This window comes from Phallusia mammillata, chromosome 6, assembly GCF_965637545.1.
Source record: "Phallusia mammillata chromosome 6, kaPhaMamm4.hap1.1, whole genome shotgun sequence".
In the NCBI taxonomy this organism is placed as follows: Eukaryota; Metazoa; Chordata; class Ascidiacea; order Phlebobranchia; family Ascidiidae; genus Phallusia; species Phallusia mammillata.
Window position 1 is genome coordinate 10,418,885 of NC_137257.1, and position 23,322 is coordinate 10,442,206.

Consider the following 23,322-nt stretch of genomic DNA (forward strand, 5'->3'; position numbering starts at 1 on the left):
AAACAATGTCGACTTCGTGTTGACCTCAAGGACATCGATGGAGAAACAAGTTACGCAGAATACAAGTATATTAATTTATAAAATGCATTAGGTACAAACTTAGAAAAGACTCAACAGGAATATCAGGTAGAGAAAAAAACAAATGTTTTTGAAACAGTTTTTCACCTAAAACAAGTTATTTCTTATTTGGTAACTTACAATGCATCGACAACCAACAACATTTATTAATCTCTAGTGACTTTGGTGTGGGACCAGCGAGCAGTGACTATCGACTCTGCGTCAGAGGATACACTGGAATGGCAGGGGACAGCATTCTCACATATTCTAACTCTCTCAATTCAAACGGAGCAAAATTCAGCACCAGAGATCGTGACAACGATATTTCGACGTAAGTTTTTAACGCAAATTGCAAAGTAAGACAAGCTTAAGTTTCACCTTACATTATATCAGTAGTTCTCAAACTGGGAGTCGCGACGCCTTGGTGCGTCGTTTCTATTTTCCAAGGGCGTCGCAGAATAGTTCCGTTTCGTGGCTTTTTGTTGTTGTATCAATAAACACAACTTTAATAATAAGTTTCCCCATTAACTTGTGTTTGCTGGTGCGTCGCAAGTCCAGAAAACTTTTCCAGAGGCGTCGCAATAAAAAAAGTTTGAGAACCACTGCATTATTGAAAACGAGAGCACATAGTAAGTTTTATGAGATATTAAAATCGGCCTTTTTTAACAAATGCATTTCGTTGGAATGTATAACCAATGCAAGACATTCTTACTAAATATCCTAGGTTCAAATTGATTCCTGGTTAAAACTGAATTCAACTATTCCTGGTTTTAAATTAGGACTTCAATCGCTGTTGACAGAACCTCAACCTATTTTCTTACTTATAGATAAACTTTACCTATATTTAGCACTGCAGTGCTAGTAACCACACTGTAAACAAATTTGGGTTAAAAAAACCCAAAAAAGTTTGGTATCTTGGGGGGGACCAAAATAGTTTTTGAGTAGTTTTAACCCAAACCTGGTTGGGTTAAATACAGTTCTACCCTATGAAATTACCCAATATTGTTTGGGTATATATTAAATTTCCCTGCTTTTTCTGGGTTATTATTTTGGGTTTAAACCCACCATGCCTAAAATTAAATGTACGTGTTTTACCCAAAAACTATACATATTAAACGTTTTATTTTTGAAAAAAAACATACATAAAAAAACATGCTAAATGCCTCAGGAAAAACATAAACAAAGAAAAAGACAAACTAATTACAACATATGACACACAATACCGAATCATACATTGACAAGACTGGAACATCAAATAAAAACACTCGTAAAACTTGCAAAGCTTTGTTAACATGTGGAAAGTATAGAACACATAATATAAGGCTGTGATGCCTTTAGAAATACCATCTACACTCAGTACAGGGTTTTTGCACAGAAAACAAAGTGATTTTTTGAGACGAAGAAATATCTCCCCTATACAACCAAGAGCGGCTGCTAACGATCCCCAAAGGCTGCTCATGTATCTTCAAATGTTGTGTTTGCCTAAATATTCAAACATTATTAATAAACTTAAAATAGCCACATGTAAATAAATCTAATTTTAAATTTATTTTGTTTAATAACATTTTGCTAATGAAACGCCTCCTTCTCTGGGGCCCGTCAGGCGGCAAGTATGGCGTCTCAAGGGAATAGATAAGTTGATGACCGAAGATTCGTCTTCCTCAGGACGTGACCACAATGGCTTTGAAGGTGCTGCGTGCGTTAGAGCAATCCAGTTGAGTTGGTCACGGTTGACCTCGCGTCTAGCAACAGCAGAGAGCTGCAGTGTGCGTCTCTGGGCTCGGTTAATTTCTTCTTCGTCGTCTTCACGGTTTATAGCTCGTCTATGATGTCTGGAATAGTTAGAAAGTCTTTCGAACCTGGCGGACCTACGTCGAGTCAATCCCCTGATCTCAGCTCGGTTCATAACACTATCTCATAATGTTAGGCACACACAGAGTTGATTAATACTCTGTATTTTCTTGAATATTTGCTTTAGGCGATATCGTCAGTCTAGCTCTTGATCAGCTAGTAACAATTGAAAAATAGCAGTGAAAAATAGAAGTCCAATAGAAGGCCGAAAACATCAAAGTCCACGCTTATATAACAGTGCGAAACATAAGCCGGTGTACGAATTCTTTTTCTCATATTACTTATATTATTTATTTTAAGGCAACCATGTAATTTATAGTGCCATAGCGCCTTTTAGTGAACACCATATGCTTTTTACACAGGGTAGAAACGACGCGTTCTACACGAATCACGACTGCGGAAACACTGAAAATGCCGACGGAAATATGTGTCAAAAGGGAATAAATACTATGTTTACTGTTAGATCTTTCTGGAACCACAAAAATGGCTGAAAATAACTATGACTACCATGGAAACGGAAATATAAACATTAGTCTCTGCAGAAATGAGGGTAAACACTTCCCTTTCGTGGTGTGAAACGTTATTGCGAAATAACATGCTACCGTAATCATAAACATTGCACAATAATGTTGCAACCGTTACACTAACAGTCATTTACAATAAATTAATGGTCATGATTTAACTACTAAGTATAAAAAGACAATAAATATGTACAACATACCTCATAGTACAACTGCTGGCCATAATTTTATCAAAGCATTGCACAATGGGCTGTTTTCCAAAATATAATTTCTTTTCATTCCATTTTTTAGCAATAAACTGTCATAGAAGAGTTGATTTTTTTGATCATGTCTACAGCAAAACCTGAAGTAAACAGAAAATCATAAAAGTAATGTTTGGTATACTGTTTGCATAAAAAATTGGTAATACTGAATATTAATAAATTCCTACCTATTTTACTTCATCATACAAGCTTTTTCTTGCCAATATGTTTTTGAAAGGAAATCTTTTTAAAGAGAGATCTGCAGTGCCACCAATTTTGTTGTTGCAGGCCCCTTTGCAAGTTTCTTCTTTGTTTCATTAGCTTGTGCATGGCGTTGATATGATAACTTTATGTATCAAAATGCCTGTAGGTAAATATATGTTAAAATAATGCTTTGAGATACACTTTATTTATTTTGCTGCAACCTTGTTGTTATCCATAGTATTAAATCTTTATGTTTTGTATTTTGCCATATGTAACACAGACACTCAACAGTACCTTTCCATCATTTTTGTTTTTAAAAATACCACATTAACAAAACATAGCACTAGCAGTCTAGCACACCTACGTCCCCAGGGCAAACCGCGGAAAAAGGGCTCCAGCAAACACACAAAACATCGCATATCTTCAGTTCTAGTACAGGTAGAAAGGTGAAATTTCACACCTGTACTAAGTCGAGCATGCAGAATTTAAATATGCAAAAAAATGGGCCGAAATATCCCGATTTTTGGAACTTAAAATAAAACGGGAAAAATAAAATATAGCTCACTTTTTTTTTAAAGTTTTACGTTTTCTGAAAATCAAAGTGATAAGCGCCAAATTTCGGGGCGGATGGTTAAAAAAATGCAATTTAGTAGAAAAATTTTATGACGTAAAAAGGTGGCAGTTTAGGTTTGGCGCTCAAATTTTGGGGTCAAATCCCAACGGATTTGAATGAAACGTGCAGGAAATGCAAATGAGGGTCATTACATTGCACAGAAAAAATATCTACTTAAAAAGACCTAATGGTAAAAATTGATAACCGATTAAATGTTATTACTACCAAATTACATTTTGGAATAAGTACGATCTTCAGTTTATCTTTAAAAAACGCAAGAAATTGACACTTGAATGCAATGAATCACACACATATGCAATTATGAGGTATATTGTAAAAATCAAAAGAAAACATTGATTCTGAGCGAAATATTAATCATACAAAACTGAATATTGCCATAACGACCAACGCTTATCCTATTTTGAGGCGGATTTTTAGCTATTGTGTTGAAACGGGAAAATGCCACTGCCATATTCTTTTTCTGTAGAGCATGCCGTTTTCAAAAAGCCCTAAATCGTTATTCTAACTTCGGGGCCACTGCTCGCAATATTCACTTGAAGTTCATAACTCGCGCATATTGCCGCCGTCCCGCTCGCCAGCAAACAATGACGCGCGACCGATGAAAATGGCCAAAAAGGGTTCACTTTCGACCTCAATATCTCGCGAACCAAACAAAGGCGAACAGAAAAATTTGCACACAATACTTTTCAAGGAATTAGCAAACCAACGATGGCACTCGCTTAAAAAATAATCAAAACCACAAATATTAATACGCTTATGAATATGACTGCTCAATGCTCTTTACTACGTTTCGCGGCATGAAAGCCACTGCCATATTCTTTTTCTGCAGAGCATGCCGTTTTCAAAAAGCCCTAAATCGTTATTCTAACTTCGGGGCCACTGCTCGCACACCCTGTGACATACATCCAATGCACAAAATTTAACAAAACAAAGGCCTAATACTAAAATATTCTGTTATCACAGAAAGTGTTTATTAAAATTAATGTGAAACTTACTTCAAAGTTTTATCCTCTTTCTGAGGGTCGTCCATAGTCCAAGCCACCAAAAACAATTTGGGCAAAATCGGTTAATCTGTGAATGCCCTAATCAACAGTGGCACTACTTTCTAATTCCGTTAATTTAACTAAGCTCGCCGAAGTATTAATCTCTTTAGGCTATGGCTAGGGCCGCTAGCGCTAGGCACATGAGCGCAGGTACCGACAAAAGAATAAGGCCCAAGCCCAAGGGAGTTGAGATTCCCTCACTTTTTGTTTGGCAGTTGGGCGCAGGCGGTCAGCCAAGCATGACGCAATTTTAAGCCATCGTGTGATCAAGCGTGAAATCAATTAAACAGCAAGTTTTATTTGTTTTCCAATGGGTTTTGGAATGGCTATTAAAAATTAGTATTATTTCCCACCAATCATTTGAAGTTTCGATTGAAACTTTAATGCGATTGTTTATGGTGATAAGTAAACATAAAAGTGTTTGGTGTCAATCGAATACATGTGCTTTCAAAAACTGTTTTATTTGAAAAAAATACAAGCGTTAAAAAGACATGGTAAGATGAGGTTAAAATAACCTACATTGTTTGACTACAGTACCAATACCATTGAACACCAACAACCCAATTTGTTTGGGTAGAGTACAGCCCTATTTTACCCAAACGATTTAGGGTAAAAAAAATTTACCCAATTGCCACAAATTTACTTGGTTAGTGCTTTGAAATCGCCCATAACATTAACAACTTTAGACGTTCTATGACGTAACAATGCGTCTGATGGTTTCTAGCATCACGCCATGTTCTAACCTTAAGTAACCTGATGTTTTTGTGTGCTGTGGTGTGATTTTGTAAACGAGGTCATTCTATTTGGAAGAGAATACAGTAAACATCTCGAAAGTTCTTGGTGTGCCAAAGACAGCGTACAACACAAATAGCAACAGTAGGGATATCTGACCCGACTAGTTTGCGACAATTGGGGGCTCGTCCGGGAATTAGTTTTCAGTGTTGTTGTCTTACCTGGTAGTGAACCAAGAAAGAGATGGAAAAGATTGTAGAAGTCGGAAAACAGCTGGGTCTGACCGGCGCCGATTTAGCAAAGTTTATTAACGAGCAACAGGCGTTTGAACGAGAAGAGCGCCGTTTGGCTAGAGAAGCTGAAGTTAAGCGAATACAGGCTGAGGCCGAAGCCGAGGAGCGACGCCGCGCAGCCGAGGCTGAAGCTGAAACAAGGCGTATCGAGGCAGAGGCCCAAGACAGAGCGCACCAGTTGGAGTTAAAGCGTTTGGAGTTGCAAATGGCAGAAATCGGCGGAGCACAACGCGAAGCGTCAGCGGGCAAAGCGAAAGCACCGAAGTTGCCTGCGTTCGTAGATGGCAAAGATGAACTGGACAGTTATCTGTTGCGTTTTGAGCGTTTTGCTGTTACTTGCAAATGGGAGAGGTCCGAATGGGCAAGCGCGCTTAGTGCCTTGCTAACGGGTCGAGCATTGGATGTCTACTCAAGGCTCTCTGATGATGACGCAGTCGATTATGACCAACTCAAGCAGGCGCTACTCAACAGGTACGACTTGAACGAGGAAGGATATCGATGTAAATTTCGAAATTCAAAGCCGGAGAAAGGAGAAAGTCCTTCTCAGTTCGCAGTGCGACTGCAGAACTACCTGCAAAAATGGGTGAAGTTGTCTGGATTTTCCATCGAATGGAAAGATGTAAGTTCGCTTTTGGTGAAGGAGCAGTTCCTCAAGTCATGTCCGAAGGAGCTATCGACTCATCTAATGGAACAGGCACCGAAAACTTTAGATAGTTTGACTGGGATCGCCGAGCAGTTTTTGGCAGCACACAACCGAGAGATGGCCCACGATGTGCGTCAAGAAGTACGCGAGCTTTGTGCTGACTGCAAGCAAGCAGGGCATGCGACTGAGAACTGTCCGAAGCGTAAACCTGATGCTAGAGTGCCTAGAAAATGTTTTCTGTGTGACAAAGTGGGACACATCGCGAAAGATTGCTATTCGCGTGCGTTGTCGCCGGTAAGGATGTCCAGCGCGGCAGCATGTTCGATGGAGGGAGTCCAGGAGTCCAATCTGCCATTACGTGAAGGCGTGGTAAACAACCAGACGGTCACTGTGTTAAGAGACACAGGTTGCACGGGCGTTCTGGTTGACAGGAAATTCGTCCATGATGATCAAGTCTCGGATAGGCCAGGTTTTCTTAGTTTGGCCGACGGTTCTGTCGTATCAGCTGAGGTGGCCAACATGGAAGTGAATACTCCATATTTTACGGGAGAGGTCGAAGCGTTATGTTTGAATAACCCGTCGCATGATTTGGTTATTGGAAATATCGGTGGAGTCCGACCAGCGGAAGATCCAGATCCACTGTGGAGGAAAGCTAACGCAGCTTTGACGCGGTTTCAAAAGAAGACGTCGAAGATCAAGGCAAAATATCGGGTAGTACCGCCAAACGAGGGATGGCCATTGAAAAATCAAGCGGAGTTCAAAAAGGTCCAAGATGCAACCGTTGAAGCGGTTACATGAGTTGGTCTAATTAAATACGTGTTTTGCCTGACGTTGTGTTATCGTGTTCGTTCTTAAATGTCAATTTGTGTGTGTTTTGTGATGTCGAAATTCTAGTATTTCGCTTTAAAAAGGGGGTATTGCCACAAATTTACTTGGTTAGTGCTTTGAAATCGCCCATAACAGTAACAACTTTAGACGTTCTATGACGTAACAATGCGTCTGATGGTTTCTAGCATCACGCCATGTTCTAACCTTAAGTAACCTGATGTTTTTGTGTGCTGTGGTGTGATTTTGTAAACGAGGTCATTCTATTTGGAAGAGAATACAGTAAACATCTCGAAAGTTCTTGGTGTGCCAAAGACAGCGTACAACACAAATAGCAACAGTAGGGATATCTGACCCGACTAGTTTGCGACACCAATAAAGTGGGGTATATTTTTTTGGGTAACGCAAATTTGGGTAAAGAACATTGGGCAACAAATCAGTTTGCCCAAAATACTTGGGTATGTCGCTGCTGTACTCAAAGATCTCTCGGTCGTTTTACCCAAAATTATTTACAGTGCATGCTGGTTACTATTCATATTTTGCTGCACTACCGCTCCTTGAAACCTGATCCATGTATAATTGTTTCATTTTTAGTGGACATTGTGCTGACTACACGCGCCGTGAAGGAGGCTTGTGGTTGTATGGTTGTTCCTTCGCTAGTCCTAACGGGGGTTGGAATACTTATCCTGGTTGCCCTAAGCAGATAAAATAGCCATGTCATATTTACTGGGGTACTTGGAAAAACAGTATAAGGCACTGAACTGAAAATTCGATGCGACGTTTAAAGTATTTGATACAACACAAGCCTGATGGTTTTGCAATATGACAATCGCTTTCTAAATTCAAGATATACCGTTTTGATACTGGGTTTTAAATCTAAATTATTTCCAAATGTCATTTTTTGTCTGTTTTTGTATATATCGAAAACCATACTTCTTGAAACTTTTTTTTAGATAACGATAAAGTAGGTTCACAAAGAAAACACCACGTCTATTTGCGCGAAAACAACCGCGACTAAATGTTATGTCTGCCTTTACTGATCCCAACGTTATGTTGTGCAATGGACCCCTCCCCCCCAAAAAAAATAATCTGTGGAGTGGTTCCATGTATCCCCCGTTAGCGGAGCCACTGGCCTAGTTTGGTGCAATTGACACCGTGGCAAATGTCCAAAGAATTAAACTTTTTCAAAGGTGATTGGCAAATACGAAACATATGTAAAAAATATTTAAATACGCACGAAATGAGATGTAAAGGGCTCTTTAAAATGTTTCGTACTTTTCGCGGTTAATAGTTATGATGTTGGATGAACATGTGTTTCTTACTTTTTGTGCATTTGTTTCTCACGCAACTTTCCTTTCCTAATGGTAAATGTATTTCGTGCTGGTTAGAAGAAATGTATTATGCTTTACCATTTCATGGATTAATGTATTTAGAATATGATAGTTTTCTGATGCCAATTTCTAATTCATGTGTATCAGGCAACAGCAAAGAAAAACTGCAGTTGCATAACAATGTTTATTTGTAGCATTGTTTTTTTTCATTGTTGATGACTGCTCAATGGAATGTATACGTTTTATTCTACATCTGGTATTTTTGTTTTAATAATTTTTTTTCTGTAGTAGTTTCATGCTCTTTTTTCTGAAAGAAGCCTTCTAACCAAGATATGAAGCAATCATTCATTTGTAAATCGTTTTCGCTGTAGGCTAATATAAATGTCAGCCGTCTAACCAATCTTGAGATAAAATCTTACAAGGAATTTTCTGGAAGGAAGTAGGTTTGGAAAATGCTCCTCGGGCGCCAAAGCATACCCACAACTCCAAGAATGTTTGAGAATATTCAACCGCCAGAATAGCAACAGGATTTAAGTTAAATCAAGCTATAGCATTTCAAGAACTTTAAATTATGCCGAGCCTTTTAGGTTGGCAATTGATCGCCTTATGTAAATCATAGGTTGCAGTGGTTCTCAACCGGGGGTCCGCGGACCCCCAGGGGCCCGCAAAGCGTTTTCAGGGGGTCCGCGACAACTTCCTAATTTTGCAGACAACGATATTGATAAAGCGCTATTTAAAAAAAATGTCTCAGCGTTTCAAAATAGCATGAAACTTGTTTAAAATCGTGTTTCATAGGCGATATACCAAAATGCATTGTGACATTTTAACCCCATTGTGATGCAACAGAGGTAAATTTTCAGCGGCAAACAACGTCACATCACAATGTAACGGATTTTTATTATTGAGTTCCGATGTCGCAGCCCAGTCAAAGTGATTGAAATTTTGGTCCTGGACCAAACGTGGTTGGTTCTGCACCTTTTTTGGGTTGCTTGTTAATAAAAAAGGACATAAATTGCTATAACCTTCAAAGGGGTCCGCGACAAGCTTGACAGTGCCCCAAAGGGGTCCGCAAAGGCAAAAAGGTTGAGAATCACTGTCTTAAAGGGTCAGACGGGACCACGGAAAGGCATTTGTTTGAAATGACTATAAGGCAGGACTGGCTGAAAGTTGTTGTTTATCACTTTAGGTAAGCCGCAGACAGTGCACTGCACTGTTTCGACCTTTGAGGTCTTATCTGTGCAACTGAGCTATAGTGTAGCCACCTTAGGGCACAGTTTGTTTGCAATAACATACTATAAACCAGGGGTTCTTAACCAGGGGTACATGTACCCCTTGGGGGTACGAAGCACCAAAGTAGGGGGTACGACAGTCAGTGTGAAATTATGCATTATTTAGGCATATTTGTGAAGAATGCGTAACAAGTTACTTTGTTATGTGTAGTTGATTTCAATTGACTGATTGTTGGTGTTCTGTAAATTTTGTTGAACTTTCAAGACTATTTTAATGCATGCATTCAACACGTAAGTTATAAATACACTGAGTTTAATTCCCATTATTGTTTACTTCCGTTGGCCATTGTAGACAGGGGGTACGAGAAAATGTCATGAAATCTCAAGGGGTACAAGCGCTAAAAAGGTTAAGAAACACTGCTATAAACCATGCCTCACCAAATCTGTTTGTTGGCACTGCTGGGCATAAACCGCAGTGTGCGCTGTCTGCGGCTTAAATGTCACGTAATGAGTTGATGCTTTTACCACATTAGTTGTTAGAATATAACTTTTGTCAAATTGGTTGTTTAAATTTGCACACAATACGCCAAAACAGTCATATTAAAGTTCTGGAAGTCTAACGACAATATTTAAAATGTACACCATCAGAAGAGATACATGTGCTTGAGTAACCTTTTGTCACCTCAATCTCCTTGTTGTTTATGAGTTCTTATCTCAGTAACGTGTCGCCTCAAGCAGTATATGATGTGCTAGTCTAATCCCTGCTATGTGGCTGTGTAGGTGCCATGCCAGCCTACAAGTGTTAATGAGCGTGATACTGGAACCGTAGGCAAAATAATTGTTTTCTGTTTGATGGGTGGATCAATTAGGTTTAGGTCGATTTCGGTCAATTTTGAAACTGAATAACCGTCCTTAATAGGCCGACCTTTTTTGAAAAATTAGTTGAATTCTCAAGCAATCCACTGGGTTACTGTCGTTCCAAACCGTCAGTAATTGTTGTTTGTTTTTGTCCCTGGGAATCCCTAAACTCTCCAGGAAAGAATCCTGGAAACCTATCAGTATAGAAGAGACCCTATTATAGACCCTTAGGTATGTTGACATATATCTAGTTTTAAAAGGAAACCGAACAAAAAACATAAATAAATTAAAACGACGAATGGCTGTATGAAAACAATACTTTATTTAACTTAAATTAAAGCGGCTCGGACAACAATAGTCATTCATTTATTCAATTTCTGAAACTTCTGTTGTTTGTACTAAAGAACACAATTTTCACGCACATGTGCATGAAAATACATGCAATCACGAACCCCTGCACCTCCAAGGTTTGCTTTATGCACATGCATTTAAGGAATTATAACTAGGGCAATTATTTTTTGACCTAAAAAACGAAAAATTGTGACAAATTGTGACTTTAAAAAACTTTTTTTAGACAAAATTTTGACCAATGAAAAATTCAAGTAATTAAATTACACGTTGAGCAAAAGAATGTGCAAAAGTCTAACAGAAGGGCAAAAATCTGAACACAGACCTAGCCTGTTCTAAAAAGGGAAATGAGCTAATTTAAAATCACTGCCAAAAAACTGCAGCTAAGACACAACGAAAATTATTCAATACATTTGTCTAAACGAAAGATACATGAAGTACCTATAGCAAAACCGAAGCAAGAGCTGCACCTAACCTGCAGCTGCCGTAAAATGACCTGGGACTTACCAAAATTTTGCATGTTTTGAGATGTGTTGAGCATCACGCCATATCAACCTAATTATTTCACGCATTTGATGGTTTATGATTCTTTGTAAAAAAGTTTGACTTTGTGAACAATTTTGACAATTTTTGACCTATTCCAAAAAGTTTGACTTATTTTGACAAGTCCAAAAATAATTGCCCTAATTATAACAAATAATCATAAAATACTCAAGGCTTTGAATCGGCAGATTGTCCAATCGCCACTAAACTTATTTACTTCGAGGTATGAGTGTGAATTGCACCCACTACGTGTATTAGTCAATGAAACCAAGACTGTGTTTCTGACTCCCATAACAACAATATCTGCCATCTGTGCTCTAATTCTTCCTGAAATTAAACTCGTTAAAACAACTGACCAAAACAAATCTCAAACCTATCAACCTCAATATGGCTGACATTTTGACGCCAGACCACATGTCATTTTTAGATAAGCTTATTTCTATGGTTGTTTCTGTGGGTTTCAGTTTATCGAACAATTTTCTCCTACTTAGGTGTGGACAGCAGAACTACACCGCGATTTGCGATTAACATCAAATGTGGTCCTGTCACCTTTTATTTGTTTAGTGCATAACCTTTACTAGATTTGCAGCATTGACATTTTAGCAACATCAAGTACGATGTACAAACAACATAGGGCATCAATTAAACAATAAATGGAACTGAACAATATGGTTATCTCTAAATAGCCTATCTGGTTTTGTTCATGCAGAATTAATAAAATAAACTGCATCAACCAGGATTTATTTTGTTATGATTTAGGAACAGTAGAGTAAAATAACTTTATTTGAGTTTATACAAACAATAATTCTTACCCACTAACAGAAAAGCTTCATATGCTGTCCGTAAGACATAGTTTGACTGAAAGATCCAGTTAATTTGATTTCCTTGCATCTCTTCTGCCATTCCACATCGACACTTTGGCAAACAGTTGTTGGGCAACCAAATAACTGTATGCCGCACATGATAGTTTCTTCATCAATGCCTAAACAAGTTACATTACAATTGTGAGCATTTTTATATGAGCTGTACATCCCAGCTCGTATGTGTCCAACTAACTAAGGTACCTGCAGGTAACAAGCCCCTTCCAACCTTTGCAGAGTTTCTGACCAAATTCGGTATGATGGTTGTATATATTTGCATCTATCAGTCTTTGAAAGTTTCACTTTTGTAGCATGTTTATTTCAAAAAATAAAAAGCATGGGCCTTAATTCATGCATATGTACTTAGTAACGTTAATACCCAACATATGTTGTACTTTTATGAAAAAAATAGGAACCAATCAGACTCTTTCCAGCTTTGCTTCCGACGAAATATAGTTCAAACTATCAACATCATTAACTTTAGGACATATAACTTTTAATATAAGGTCAATATAACCACAACGAATAAACAACCTCTTAAAAATCTATCATCAATAAAAAACTTTCCATTTCGGACTATCATAAGAATGCAAAGAAAGAAAGAAAGCAAAAAAAAATTTTTTTTATAGCCACCTAACTCTAGACCAGTGGTTCTTAACCTTTTTTCCTTGCTGCACCTCTATCAAATCACCAACCATTTTTCACAACCCCATGTTTTTTTTAGGATTTATATACAGTAGAAAAGGCCTAACAAACCTAATGACTCAGCATCCCCGCACCCCCTATTAATAGTTATCGCACCCATTGGGGGTGCGTGCACCCCTGGTTAAGCACCCCTGCTCTAGACGCTTTAGAAAACAACAACAAATTCTTTGACCTTTAAAGTTGTTCGTTTTTCTGTATTAAACAATGCCTTAACTAAATAATACGGACACGCTAACTTATTTGGAAAAGTTTTTATTTTCACTTTAAGACTTTTTTAGTTTTGTCACCAAATATTTCTAAAATTAGAAGAAGTCGTAACCGAAAAGTTAAAAAATTGGATTCCTCGTAGCAATTCATTGTGAGTGGGTATATATCTTGAAATTACATGTCGCCAGATACTTTTTTCTTTTCGGACAGAAACTTTTTCTACATTAAACAATATGAGCAATAGTCCATGTTTCCATCCTGGTCTTAACACTTCTGGCACGGCAATAAGTGACGAAAAAGGGACACCTATTAATCTAAGAAATGCTTTTTTTCTGCATCTGCTGGGATTTTGCATTTTATTTTTTTCTCGAAAACAATTTAATGCATTATCGAGCCCAAAACGTCGTTTGTATGTGCTGCAACAAGAGCAATGCCCTACACCAATCAGAGTTACATTAAATTTGCTGCAGCATTTGAATTATTTTCTATAAGTGCCTTTTTATCGGCTGTTGGCAGTGATTTCAACAGATACGACACTCTTACACATGTTATATTTTACTCAAAAATTGCAAAGTTTCAAATAATATTGCAAAGTTATTTACTGGCATTATTTACCGGCAACGTTTTTATAGCTGAAGAAAGCGTTTCCTAAATAACTATTGTGGCAATGCATTCTGCCACTACGGCTCCTTACATATAATATATTGAAGTTTGCATATAATCTTTTAGGTGTAATGGCATTGCAACCAGAAACAGCTTGTAGCTAGTCTAATAGCATTAATTTTAATTAGCCACCGGTTTTTCTTTAGCACAGAAAAAAGCACGAATCAGAAAAATTGTAGAATAATAATCTACTACTTTTTACATCTCAATTTAAAGCAAATAAAAAAAATCTTTTTTTATCGTTCTTAAGCGCATGGTATGTTAAAATGTCTTCAACAACATGTGTTTACAAAATACAAACTAGATCTGCATCTGTCATTAAAATCCAACTTACAACTGGCGTGCTACCTTCTGACCAATACATCCAAGTGCTCACCGAGCAGTAATGCGTGCTTGTACCTTGTTTTTACCGAAGTTTACTCTAGATCAGGGGTTCCCAACCTGTGGTACGCGTAGGGTTTTTCAGGTGGTTCGCGAGTAGCGTCCGTTTTTTTCACAAAAACCTGGATTTACAGCTTTATCATTTATTTATCTGGTTTTGTTGACCAATTAGTGGACAGTAAACAAAAACATTAGTTGCGGGTTCTTAGCGTTATTTTTAGTAGGCCAATATTATTCTCTTGAATAAAATATGATTCGCACAAATTAGTTGTTCTGCCTGAAGTGGTACGCGTGGCAGTAAAGAGCGTCCAAGTGGTACGAGATCGTAAAAAGGTTGGAAACCCCTGCTCTAGATATAAATTGACATTTTTAATCGGCCATTTTATTTTAACTGTTAATTTTAAATTTTACTAACAATTAATAATGCTTAATATTTTGCCTGAAAAACTTACTTGAAAACTGCCACTTACTAGTAGTAATGTAATGTAGTTGCGGTTTCTTTAACGCCATTTTGGGTGTTATATTTTGTCGAGAAGACCAATGCTGGAATATTGTCATTGTTGTTGTTTTTTGCCAAAGATTTTCTCATAAACTGTTTGTTCCTCGAAACTGGCAGTTCCTCGAAATGCTTGTTTTTCTGCATGTGCTAGAACAGAGCAATGTTCTACACTAAATAAGAAAACATTATATTTACTACAGGTATTTTGACATTTTTTAAAAATCAGGCCTATACTCATAACCGGTACCTTTGTAGTGAATATAATAGATACAACAATTTTACCTATGTAATAGAATACTTAAAGTTTTGTTTGGTAAAGAATTGTTTATGTTTTTACGACTGTAGACAGCCCCTCGTAATAAACTTAACAATGTCATCCGAATTCGCTGCCTACATACCTCTTTTGCTGCCTCTTTTGCTGTAACATACAATTTGCGAGGAACAGACCAGGTCTAACAGCATTGATTTTTTTCCACGAGACTACACAATTAGGGAAACAAATAAAAAAAAACTAAATTATAAATATGCAAAGCGCTTTGTTTGTAAAGAAAAATAAAGACATTAGGGCGTGCTGTTTTTCTCGCATCATTACGACATTTTACGTTCACAGTCGGCTTTTGTTATTGCCCATTAAAAAGGTTCAGTTCTATTTAAAGCCAAGCGATAGCCGACGTTTAAAGAAAGTTTGTCGTCTCTTTTTTATAACAGAAAAAATGCACGAGTAAAACCTAAACACTACAGCATAGCAAGCTACCAGTCTTTATCTCAATTGAAAGCACGCACGATTACATGTGAAAATGACCAAAAAAATTAAAAAAAATCACCGTTTTTTAACGGAAGGGATTGTTGACAAGCCTTCCACAGCATATATCTACAAAAAAGCAAGTGAGGCCTGCTTGTATTTTTTTTGACAAATACATCTGTCATTTAAATTTAACATAGAACTGACGTAGGCTACTAACAATAGAAACAAATGTGTGTTAATTTGTCTCAAAATTTTACTGTCACTTACTTACTAAACGCCTTTTTAGATCTTAATCGCTCGGACACTACCAGGTATCATTTTGCCAAAGGCTTTTTTCTCGCAAATAGTTTAAAAATTCTTTAGCAGTAGCCCTAGACCAGGGGTGGCCAACCTTCTACATACCATTCGCCAACTTTTTAATATACTGTGTTGGATGCGCCATATTTATGTGTTTTTCCCTATACCTGCTGTCTTAATTTGGACACAAAATTTTTTAATTTAATATGTCAGCTTATCTAGCTTGTAAAATTTAGGTCGAAACTTAAAATTATTATACCAAAAAAAAATTATACCTACAAAGTAAAGTCTGTGATAAGGGTAAAATGTAAAATTAGTAATAAAGTGAAAAATCGCCAAACTGTCTTATTTTTGTAGATAAATATATATCGTGCAAGCGCCCTTTTTTCCAAGAAAACATTGATTTTAAAATTGATATTTTCAAATTGGTAGATGTTAATATAATGGCCTACTGTCAACTTATTGGCAAGCATAGAAAAAGTAAAAAATATTTTGTACTGCATATATCAGATTTGACAGGATTTTTTCTGTTAGTTGTGGTTTTACTTTATGACACATATTCTAATTACTCGTGTAAAATAGAAATAACACCAACTAGAACTAGAGGTTAATGTAGTAAAAATTAAAATGTCAGTTAAACCATATTGGGAAACGAGGTGGTAATTACACCTTAATTGCGTCAAATAAATTGTGTAGTTGCCTAATGATTGCCTAAATTGCTTAAAAATTACATGTACTGAATATTTTATTTTTTTATAATATATTGTAGCGAAATTGCTTTTATTGAGCGTGTCCGGTTAAGATTGAGCCTGGACACGCCAAAACGAGAGACGAAAACAAAACGCAGGAAAAAAGGCAAAACGAGAAAAAAAAGGCGTTTCTGCAAACGTAATGCGTGTTGTCACTACAATATGTTAATTTTGCAAATTTCAACAAAACACAAGCAAGGCGTTAATGTCGTCAACACACTTAAGTTATTTTTTTTCTTTAAATGTCCTTCTTTTAGTTTTTTATTTTATTATTATTATTTAAATGTCCTTCTTTCTTAACGGAATGCAATGTGAGTTTCAGTTCTCAATGAAAACTAACTTTTAATAAAATTACAGGACTTTGTGCGAACGGCCTGAAGCATTTTGTGTGGTGTCCTGCTGAGGAAAAGACGCGTTCAAAAGAATGTGCCGCGGAATAGACGAACGTGTAGATGCGATGAAGATGACATGTGTTGATGGAAACACCCGAATCGGTGGTTGTCTGCAAAAAAGGCTTCCGACGATTAGACTTGCACGTAAATGTAAGTGGTAAAGCAAACCTGCCTTATTTGTAATAATCCTAACGCAAAAGAAAAAAAAGAAACCAACTATAAAACTTCGAGTTTAAACCAGTTTCATTCAAGCAGTGTATTGCATTTGTGCGGATTGACGTTTTGTGGATACAATATGGCAATGTGAGTGCAAACTTGTGTAAGATTTAGGAAAACAAATATATAGGGAAATATTATCCGAATAGGTTCATCCACGTTTGTATACCAGGCTTAAGGGCTTAAAAAGGAACTGGTCTCTTTATTGATTTAAAACAGAACAAAATTACTAACATCATTTGTGTGCAAACAAATCTCAGACAAGAATGATCCTACAAAATGTTAACGTTCGGAAGAGGATATAGCTCGCAGGCTAAACTATTTACAGTAAAGATAGCTGTTGCAAAGTAACTCTAAACGCTATAAGCACTGCAAAAATAGCATGTTCTAAACCCTTAACAACATCATGCTTTTTGTTACATGTTTTGGTCAACGACAGAAGCACACAACCACGTATAAAGACTGGAGGTTGGACGTTCCTAAGTACTTTACTGAGTTATTTTATTATAGTACTCTGTGTCAAATTACTACTGTAAACGGCGTGTTAACTGTTAATTTCATGTAATATACAATGAAAAGACAAATATATTTATTTATAAATTTAATATATTTTAATATTATAATGGGTCATATAGTTGACTATGATGGACGTGTTTGCAAATGTTTAATAAAAAATTTTTTTATCGTTTTTTGGCAAATTGCACGAATTTCACGCAATTTTAACTGACATTTACTTGCAGTGATCATCGCTTTGCTGGGTATTGCATGTTTAGAAGTGGCGGGATCTGTGGATGCAAAACAGAGGCGGTTTGCTGGAGCTCTTCATGAGAGCTTAAATATGTTGTGCAACACATACTCTGTACGTATTATTACAACAGTTTTGTGAGTATTTTAACGTGTTCGTCTATTTTAATATGTATTTTTTTAAATTGTACACTCAAAACGGCAGTTTAACTGTGGGGTTTTAGACATAGAATTTTATCAGAGAAGTCAAAACCGCAATTTTTGTTCTTGAACAAATAGTACTGCCAAGGCAAAGTTAATAACTTAAATCGCACTTTTCACATAAATACAAAATAAAAAACATTTTTATGTAGGTCAAATCTCAAGCTGTTTGCAAGTCTGTTTCACAATTGAATTGGATTCCACATCCAAGAAGTATTAGAGACGTAGGTTTCTTGTTGTACATTCAGACATAAAAATACTCTTAATTGTTTGTTTATTAGATGAAGTGCGACTCAAATCGTATACAACCGGTAATTGAGAAATTACGTCAAACATGCGTTAAAATTTGCCAAATCAAGGCTTCACGAGTCCCACCTCAGAACAGCATATTAAGGTATGCAGGCAAAATAATATGCCAAAACCACAACGGGATATTTATTTGTATTCGAACTATCTTATCAAGCCAGCCAGTACGTAATGGCCATAACATTTAAATTGGCAATGAGAAAGGGTATTATATGTTTTTTAGTAACTACTTATAAATATTTATATAGATTGCGTTTAAAACAGTACATGTGTGCTCTTTCTTTCTCTAAATAGTTAAATTTTGTTGAAGAAAAAACTGAGAAAAACTTAAAACTGTTCAAGAGCTTGATATATTTTTTCTTACATCACCTTCAGAAAAACCCATCTTGCATTCTGGTCCAACATCACCAACGTTTGCGAACATTATCTTTTCCCCAATGTCATACAACTCTGCTTGGTAAGCGCATCCCGCAACCAGTGTTTAAGGTTTAAAATTTGTTGATGAAAAAAATGAATTTATTCAGAAAAACGAAACGGCATTGAACTGCGACGAACTGACAACAAATGGCACCCGTAGAAACGATGAAATAGCTTTGGTAGGTTTCAATTTAAAGATGTATTTATGATGTTGTAGTTTGTTTAAGCCAGTGATTCTCAAACGCGGCTCTCAGGGCCGCATACGGCTCCCAACTATTTATTTTGTGGCTCCCACCAAACAAAACCACCAAAGATTGCTATTATAGCTTTCAAAGTAATAATCTTTAGTGCTTTTCTCAAGGTTCCGTTTTGGCGGCTCCTAACACATTAAAAAACTACCATTTGACCCCGACAATTAAAATGTTTGAGAACCACTGGTTTAAACTCTTTCCACCCGTACCGTCGATATATAAAGAATGTGTGACTTACTCTACTCCAAGCGGCTATATTTGGACGGAAAATAAAATCTCAATAACACCGGGAACACAAATTGTAACCGCACAAAATTTCCTGTGGTGTAAAGCAATGTGATAGAAAAAATTTCTCCTGGAAAAAAATAATTTTTCTAAAAAAAATGTACACATTTTGCCTATTTTTAACGGTTGCGCTACTAACACAGGAGCTCACATTACATAGGTTTGGCCTGAAAAAAAAACTACCTGAAAAATGGCGCAACGAAGCATAGCGTATACACGATGAAAATAATTGCTGAGTCAGCAATATGCTAAAACCTGTGTTAGTACCTCTACCTGTTTTATCATGAAATCCGACCAGTAAAGCGCCTTAAGTACAGGTTATGTTTTATGATTATTTCATTTGCTACCACATATTTTGTGTCAAAAGTTAAAAAAGTCATGACAGTTTACAGGGCAAAGTAACACCAATCAGCTGCACACCGCCGGCTGAAACTTAAAAATATGTGACCGGGATTAACCTTTCATTCGCGATGCTGCTGGCAACCGCACAGTGTTAAATATTTCCGTAAAACAAAAAGTGTGTTCTGTTATAACAAGCCAAACAACCTAATTGTCGGTGCTTATTTTGCGATTGGTGTGTATATTAAGATTTTCGTAAAAATTTGTTCATAATTTTCAGGAAGAAGTTCAACCAGTTCTACAGAAGACTGTTCAACTCATTTATAAACTACAGTGTCTTTCCCTGACATTCAGCCACCAGCGTGCGAAACGTCGACAACAACCAGTTTGGAACTGAGAACAACCAAATTAATTTACAAAAGTCTGCTATTGCTTTGTAAATACGCTTGTGCTTTTTTAAGGCATAACGTATCATTTAAAAAAGTAACGCTATTAAAAGAAAGAAAGAAACAAATAAAAAATGACTGTATAAAAGCGTCGCTAATGAAACAAGCTCACATCTTTGAAATGACAGCGACAAACCGAAGATGTGCCTGACCTCTGAAGGTCTTTCCATAAAGCATGCTTCGAATCCAGCCTTATAACTCGCCATGCTGGGCAGGAACTTGGCCGATTGGCCTGGCGCGCTTGACCCACATACAGACACAAAAAAACCTTGATCGGGATTCGTCCCCGGGAGTGTCCTGGGTTCGAACCCCGTGAAAGAATAAAAATAAAAATAACTCGCCATGCTTGTTTGCTTTCTGCTTATAGTTGCACACAAATTGTTTCTTTTTTCTGATGAGTAAACATATAAAATGAAGAGTAAAATAGAATCAAGAATTCGTTGTGACTAATCAAAAGTAATTCCAAGCCACAAACAAAATGAGGTTGTTTTATCATTTAAATTATAAGTTGTAACAGGCTTGCTGTTTCCGCCAATACGACATACGCTGTGTTTTGTGTCAAATACCGTATTGGGTGTTTTTATGGCATAAGTAAACCGCTTGTTCTTTTAAAATGTATTGCAATGCGTAATGTCATCACATTAAATGCGTAATATCAACACAAAAGTAAACCTGATAAACTGATGTTGCAATGTATATGTGTTATACGCAAACTTCTTACTGTACAAATATATACCGCTTGGTGTCGAAAAATATTTATGTCTTAATAGGGTTGTTTTCGGTTTGTAATAATTTTCAGAGGCCATCGGCAATCTTTTATATCCCAATACTAACGACATATACATACAGTATATGACTAGCCACATAATCACATTGAATATCAGTTCGTTTAAAGCACCCGTCCGCTTGCTCAGAGAAAGCATATTAGGCCAGGTCTATTGAAGTTTTCTTGCCACGTCACGCATTTTCGCATCCTAATATTTTACCATATGTGAAAAGGCTTTGGAGACCGACTTGATTCCGTATTTCGGTTTTAAAAGAACTAATTACCTGACTTAGTTAATCCACTGCGCGGTATGTACAAGGAACATTAAAAAGTAAAATAACGATTTGTGCAAGTCTCTCTGATTTTGTTAAAAGTTTATGTAATTCTAGCATTATAATTAGTAAAGGACAAGTTCAGTCATACCAAACTGTAGTCCATATATTTTATTGCATTTTGATATGTGTTTTAAGTCCATGTCGGTTCAACGGCGGTGTTGATTTTATTTTTCTGGTTAGCCTACACAAATGGATGTTTGAATAAAGAGTTTTGATTTAGTAAGTACGATCGATAACACTGTTTAGCACATCAGAATTTCTGTGACAAAATTATCAAGCTACAAGTGGTTCTTAACCGGGGTTCGATCGAACCCCAGGGGTTCGACAACGCCGAATCAGGGGTTCGACGAAGGTCATTTCGAAGTACAATACAAATACTCGTTTTTGTCTTCTAGGGTCTATAGTCGCTAAAAACGGCAATTTATACATTGGAAGGTTAAACTCTGGCAGGGGTGTTTTAAACTGCTCTCAACAGTCTTTGTGGAGTATTACCAGCCTAATAACCATATGTGTCAGACTGTTTGTACGCCTATTGTGTGCCAACAATGCGAAAACAGGTACCACAAGCATCACAATATACATTATGACATCATAAACACTTAAGACTGATCTCCTCGCAGTGCAGTACAATCTACGCACCGAGCCAGAAATTAATCTGGACTTTTTGGGCGCTATCAAGTATTTCAAAACAAAAATAAGCAGGTGAATGGCGGCCGTTGATGAAATAAGAATCTGCCGATGCGGCCGTCCTAGCAAAATAGTTGTGCAACCCTGCACTAAAGTTTTATTTTCTTTTTTTGACGTAACAAAGAGCATTGTTCGCGGTGTTCGTAAGCAGAAAAACAACGAAATTTTGTTGGCAAACTTATTACTTCATGTTTGTGTACAGATGCTAAAAATGCAATGCTTCATTTTAGTAAAAACTAAAAATTGCCGGAATTAAAGCAATCATGAAACAAGATGCTTGTATTAAGTTATGATGTCAGAATTACACAAAATGACAAACAGTAACTGTTGCCACTACGTTTGAACAAAAACTAATTATGACCACCAAACAAAATGGGTTAAAAACCTAAGATGTAACTTTGGGGTTCGACCAAAGGCTGAAGAATATCGCAGGGGTTCGGCCGTTATAAAAAGGTTAAGAACCACTGGTCCAAACCAAAAGTGTTACTGGTCATCAACCCAATTTACCAAATATTTTGTTCAGAAGTTTAACATAACTGCTTACTACCCAAGGTCCGGCATTTGTCAACCTGACGCTTGTAATAAATTTATGTCATGTATAAACTTATAAAATATAAAATACAAAACAAATGTTGAGAGCTACCATCACAAGGACTCACAGTACAAAAGGTTTGCTAAAATCCAGTAGATGACGTAAAGAGCGCAAACTTTTAAATTAACAATAAGACTGACATAGGGTTTGGGACTAAATGTAAGATAAAGAACTGGATTTTTAGGTTGTTTTTATTGTTATGATTACTATAAAACCTCGCACCAACCCTCATAGCCCTAACCGTCATTATTTTTGTAATTTAAAATATTTGCATGCTCCACTTTTAGCAAACCTGTGTACGGAGAATTCCTGTGTCACTAACCCTACCGGAATTGATTGTGTGATCGGTTCTTGATTGGCTTATAAGATGATTATAGCCCAGTGATTTTTGTTTAATAATTATTACTGTTTTTTTCACTAAAAAAAAAACAGAGCCTGTATATGTGTGCAAATTATACGTTTCAACAAGTGCTATTGTCATGATCAAAAAAGCGCTTTTTACCTGATGATGACAATAGCACTTGTCAAAACGTAGTCATGTTTTACACATAATTTATATACTGGTTTTGATTGTTTTGCTCACATTATTCAAAACTGTGAATAGTGTACTTTGCGTCTTTGATTACAACAATACGCATAGGCGAAATGGCTAAGGCATGGTGCAGTATATTGCAGTCTTATTGGTCAATGAAAAGTGATATAGATTTGAAAGATAAGCCGCACTAATCTGTGAAGACTTAGGTATTACAAGGCATTATAATTTCCCGTTTTCCGCATGTATAGTTTCATCCGGCAACGACTGTCAGCCTTTCCGTCTTGCAGCACTTTGTTATTGGTCATTACATGTTATAACACGGAGTTAATTTATTTTAAGAGATTGCTTAA

General features: G+C 36.8%; 1 protein-coding gene and 1 long non-coding RNA gene across 2 annotated transcripts; one reads left to right on the forward strand and one right to left on the reverse strand.

Moving 5' to 3' along the window:
• Positions 1–1,160: 1,160 nt before the first annotated feature.
• On the reverse strand, positions 1,161–4,753 carry LOC145234606 (uncharacterized). The gene is made up of 4 exons (XR_013861303.1): positions 4,505–4,753; positions 2,860–3,035; positions 2,630–2,772; positions 1,161–1,539 (listed from the first exon to the last, which is right to left on the reverse strand). It is a non-coding gene; the product is annotated as an uncharacterized LOC145234606 (long non-coding RNA).
• Positions 4,754–5,185: 432 nt separating this feature from the next.
• On the forward strand, positions 5,186–7,342 carry LOC145234599 (uncharacterized). Its single transcript, XM_080099309.1, has one exon. The coding sequence runs from the start codon at positions 5,528–5,530 to the stop codon at positions 7,016–7,018; it is 1,491 nt and encodes a 496-aa protein (XP_079955435.1). The 5' UTR covers positions 5,186–5,527; the 3' UTR covers positions 7,019–7,342.
• Positions 7,343–23,322: the final 15,980 nt, after the last annotated feature.